This window comes from Cyprinodon variegatus, unplaced genomic scaffold, assembly GCF_000732505.1.
Source record: "Cyprinodon variegatus isolate N-32 unplaced genomic scaffold, C_variegatus-1.0 Scaffold252, whole genome shotgun sequence".
Taxonomy (NCBI): Eukaryota; Metazoa; Chordata; class Actinopteri; order Cyprinodontiformes; family Cyprinodontidae; genus Cyprinodon; species Cyprinodon variegatus.
In genome coordinates, this window is record NW_015150705.1 from 748,511 (window position 1) to 753,889 (window position 5,379).

The window sequence follows — 5,379 nt, forward strand, 5'->3', positions numbered from 1 at the left end:
CCAGTAGGATATTTCTCTGCATAAACTGAAATAAGGAATTCCTCCTTAGTATTTTCTTTAATCGAACAGAAATTAATTTTGAGACACTAATATTTATATATCAAGCACTGTAACCGCATGTAGAAAACAAAATATTTAAATGTATTTCAACAGAAAGTTGAACAGATTTGAAACATATTTCCAAAATATATTTTTTGGCAAGAAAAAAAATCACAAGCTGGTCTGATTATTGTCCAACCTGTAGGAAATCAATAAAACAGAACCTGTGTTGAACCAAAAAGTTATCCCTCTGCAAAGGGATTACCACAAATTCATCATAATTAGGAACTCTAGCAGGACACGGTGAGAGCCTATATCCACGGAGGAAATTTGAAACAATGCTGAATCTCTCTAAAAGTGATATACCTTCAAAATGATCAGATTAGCACAAAAAAAGTCAACAGCTGTTTTATTTTTTAACTGTCACATTGTTTCCACATCTGTTAAGACTATTTATTGGTCAGGTAACAGAGTCCAGTCTTTTGGCTACACTGATGAAACTATTGCCAGATGATATCTTCCAAACAGCTTTTTATGGCGTCATTGTAATATTGTTAGACTCACCCCCTCAGCCAATCTCAGTGCAGAGAGATTCAACCCCAAGAGGGGATCCCATAGTTCCACTCTTAATGAACCAAGATTTCATCAGAGTTGTCAACCTCACCCCATATAGCTTAGAGCAGGGGTGTCAGACTGGTTCCAGAAAGGAGCCGTGTGGCTGCAGGTTGTCTTCCAACAAAGCAATAGCAAAGCAGACTCCAGTCATCTCATCAAGTCATGGTTCATATTGGACTCACTTGATGAGATGACTGAAGTCTGCCCTTTCTGGAACCACTTTGACACCCGTGACTTAGAGGCTAACTCTGAAAAACTGTAGCTTCTAGGTCCTAACTCCATCCAGGGTAGGAAAGGAGCACTCCTGTGCTGAATCCAGACTGCCTTTATCCTTATGGACCTGATTATGTCCACCAGCAATAGACCATGATGCTGGGCAAGTTGGGACTACAGACTTTTTAAACATAACAGAAAAAAATAAAAAATTACACAAATGTATCCAACAGCTGATGTATTTTTGTTCATTTTTGTGAGATGGGCTGTGCCTATAGGACACGTAAAAACTGGTGAAGAACCATATGGCTCCTAGCGGCAGCTAGGGAAGTGAGGAGGTCCCTATGTCACACAAATATAAGCTAGGAATCTTTCAGGTTTGGCCCACATTTACACCTGTATTCTACAGTATCTGGAGGGGAATAATTAGCCCTCAAGACTGCCTAGTTTGTGCAACCTTAAAGTCAAAACCCAAAGAGACATTGAGATCTTTATGGCTAGAACAAATGAATGTTTTTACTTAAGAGGAAACTCAAATAACGAAAACCTTGAACAAAAGTTCACACATTCACAATCCTTAAGCATCTCAGAGATAGTGATGTAGAATTCAGCTGTACAATATACTATTCAACATTTCTTTCTAATCAGGTTGCTTAAAAGTGGAAAAAAAGAAAAAGATGGGAAGATATGGACCCCTTTAGGTAATTCTTTACAGAATCGGAAAACCAAGGTTCCAGGTATTCCAGAGCACCTGGAGCCACAAAGTTCAAAGCCTTGGTTTAAAACACAGATAGGTTAGTAAGTTCTACACAGCAGAGTAAACAGGCATTCCAGTCAGTTTGAGGGTTATTGTGTCTTTGTGACAGACAGAAAACACAATCGACGTTCTAATAACAAATCCATAGTGACTTATAGAGCATTCTATCAGGGAACATAAAGGAAACAGAGAGAAATGGCAGTTTTTTTTGTTTTTTTTTACCAACAGAGAGCTTGTTGAAACCATATATCAAATTTCCAGTTCCAAAACTAAAAACTAACCGTCTCCTTTTTGTCCTCTCATTGACATTACTCCCCCTTTGCTCTGCTGCAGCCTAATTTGCCCATGGTGTTCAGTTTAGTCTCCTCTCCTCAGGAGGGTTGGTCCCTAAGGAGAGGCAGGGCCAGAGAGGAGAGAGAGGAGGTCTCCCTCAGCCGCAGGAGATAACAGTGAAGCGTTTGGAAATGCAGGACATGTTGTGCAGCACGATCCCCAACAGGAACAGCAGCACACATGCCACTAAAATAACCGTGCAAACACCAGACCATGTGGAACCCTTTCCTCCTCCCACTTGGCCGGGAACTCTCCTCTCGCCTTCGCTTCCATCCAGCCCAACCGCCTCTAGACCCATAGCCAGGCCAAGAGGCTGCTGCTCGGGCACCGTCACAACCGTCACCCCCTTCTGCTGGCCGCCCGGCAGGAAGCGACATCCCAGGTCCCCCGGCAGGCCAAGCGCCCGCTCCTTGGTGATGGGCAACGGCAGCATGTAGCAGCCATTGCTGGGCAGGCGGATGAAGACGGGCGTGTGCTCCGAGGCGTGAGGGATGGCGATGACAGTAATTATGTCTGGGTCGTCAGGGAGTTGAGAGACGGACAAGCCGGGGGGCAGTTTGGTGACGCCCCGGCACCAAGGGCAGCGGATTTCTTTCTGGGTGCTTCGCATTTGGGTCAGACAAACTGAGCAGCAGGTGTGTCTGCAGTCCAGGAGTTTGGGTCGTCGCCGGGGGCTGTAGTAGTTAAAGCAGATCTGGCACTCTAGAATTGAGTCCTGGGAAAGAGTCTCCATGTTTGAAAGGTGCATTCAGCAAAAGGTGATAACAGCTCAGCAAATCCAAACAGAGGATTTGTAGATTGAACTGAATAGAAACAATGCAGATCAGGCTCTAAGGTTCTTTTAGAAAAATTACACAGTCTTCAACTTCACAGTGATGTCACGATCCTCCAATTGGCAGTATGGCCCATCTGTAACAGAAGAAGAACAAACACCTTTCTTTAGATGGCAGATATGACCTTTCATCTATGTTACTGTTTTTCACCAGGTCCCTCTGAAATGTTCTCAAAGGACCTTAAAGGCTAACCAGTATAAAGCTAATTTAATACAGGTTGTCAAAAATATGTCTTGTCTGAATTAATGTTGATATACATCAAGGTTTGTTTTATTTTAATTAGAAACTGAATACTACCGAGTATCAAGCTTGGCAGTGACTCTACCAAGGTACTCTATATCTGAGTTGGTCTGTCAGGGATATGATTAAGCAAATATATTTTGACAATGCATGGATAAAAAAAAAAGATTTAGCAAAAAGCTCAAAATTCCCAGTTAAAGGACAACTTTAAGAAAAAATAGAATAACCTGTGAGGCCAATTGCTAGCACATCTGTGTTACAAGAGGTATGTCCTGGGTTAGAATCCCATTTCACCGTATTTCCGTATTTCTTCACAGAGTTTGTATATTCTCACTTTACATAAGGAGGTTCTCTCAGGGTACTCTGGTGTTCTATTAGGGCTGCAAAGAACGATCATTTTGCAAATCAATTAGTCTGTCAATTTTCTTTTTCGATTAATCGATTAATAATCAGATAGCAAAAGTTTCATTAAAGAAAAAAATTTATGAGAGTAAACAGGTGAAACTAAACTTTTCCACTTGAGGAGTTCTAGATAGAGCATATTGACAGACGGAAGTGTTTTTTTTAGCTAACATGCTAAATATTTACATATTACTTTTACTATTTTGGTATAATTGCTGCTAAAGTTAGCTCAAGTCAGCTAAAAACATGTTTTAGATTCTCTGGACTCCAGTTATCGATTAATCAATTACTAAAGTAGTTGACGATTATTTAAATAATCCATTAATAATGATTAATCGGATCCATTGTTTCAGCTCTATATTATCTACAGTCCTATAACACATGGCTGTCTCTGTGTTGAACAGGGTATACTCCACTTCTCGCAACTAACTGCTGGGGATGGATAAGGTCCTGCATGGATTAACATGAACATTTAATGCATCTTTTGTTCTCAAGCTCCAATAAACTTCTAAGTTTTCTTTAACACTTATAATGATATGTCACTTTCTAAAACTGTTTCTCCCTTGAATGATGAGGAGTCATTATCATGCTCAGCTGACAATATGTGCATCTTCCAGCAGGTAGATGCAGCAGCAGTAGTGTATTCATGAGATCCTTTGCCTTGCTATTTGTGTAATTCTTTTTTCCTTCAGGCCACAGACTCCATGAAGCACTCCTTCCACCTCCTACTCTTCTTGCATAATAACGTACACTGCGTTAATTCATGCAGAAGCAGTGATAGTTTGCTTTTACAGATGATTAAGCCCTGTCAAAATACCACCCTGGAAACAATGAATACCAAACAGGGCCAAGCCGCCTTTACATTTTGTTTAGTTGAAATTGTCAAGTGTGAAAAATACTGAGCAGGGGGGAAAAAATAAAAGGAGTAGATTTTTTCTCTCTGTCTCTCTTTCTTTACGCTGCCATCACGACAGAGACGCTGTCCCTTCAAGCGTAGAAGCGAGTGAGGACGGAGAAAGGTGGAGAGAAGAGGGGCATGGTGACAGAAATAGAAAAAAACACTGATTGTCCCCAAATACCGAGCATCTCTGTCCCGTATCAAAACAAGATCTCAGGTAATTACAGCTCTCATGGCGCCCTGTGGGCACACTGATGTGGCAGGGGAAAGATAAGAAGAGATTTCACATCAAACATGCTCAGAGCATCACATTCAGCACTGGTGGCGGAGAGTTCATTTCAGTGCAGATCAAACTAGACCTTGGGTGAAAAAACATTAGAAGGTCAGAAAAAAAACAAACATTCATCCTAAAAATATCTCTGAAAAAGTCCTAAAATTCAAGTTCCACATTAAAAATAAGGCACACCCTTTATCATTTCATTATATTTTAGTAGACAAAGATGAAAGCCTAATAGGAAACCTGAGAGGGATAAAATTTGTATATAATCAGTGTTGAGGGAATTTTAGTACTCCTTTCTTCGCAACAAGCTCCAGTTACAGAGTTCATTTTGTGAACAGGCCTCATCAGGTCTAACCACAGCATATCAATTAGGTTAAGGTCTGGACTTTAACTGGGCTATTTTACCTGATTTATTGTTCAGAGTTATTTGGTCTTAGATTTGCAGTACTGTTTGCTGATCCAGTTTGTGCAAACAGTTGCACTTTGAACTTTGCTTAAAAACAGTCTAGTATACAAAATAGCTCATGGCTCAATCAAAGGCTTTAAAGGAATAGTACACCCAAAACATGACTAGCCTTCATTTTCTACTCACCCCCATGCTGAACAACGCTCTGGAGTACTTTTTTGATATCTCAAATGCATCTGGAGATCTGGGAGGCTTCTTGCTGTCTGCTGACATTCAAATAATGGAGGTGCCCAGCGCCCGAGGCAGAAAGGTCCATAAAAGTCCACAAAAACGTGGACTTCATCTGGTTTGGCAGACCAAACC

At 40.9% G+C, this 5,379-nt stretch overlaps 1 protein-coding gene across 1 annotated transcript in view; it reads right to left on the bottom strand.

Moving 5' to 3' along the window:
• Window positions 1–1,914: 1,914 nt before the first annotated feature.
• rnf152 (ring finger protein 152) overlaps window positions 1,915–5,379 on the bottom strand; it is a 74,590-nt gene continuing 71,125 nt past the window's right edge. The window contains exon 3 of the mRNA XM_015382179.1: window positions 1,915–2,866. Coding sequence (XP_015237665.1) covers window positions 2,055–2,705 — 651 coding nt within the window. The 5' untranslated portion in view covers window positions 2,706–2,866 and the 3' untranslated portion in view covers window positions 1,915–2,054. The remainder of the gene's footprint in view (window positions 2,867–5,379) is intronic.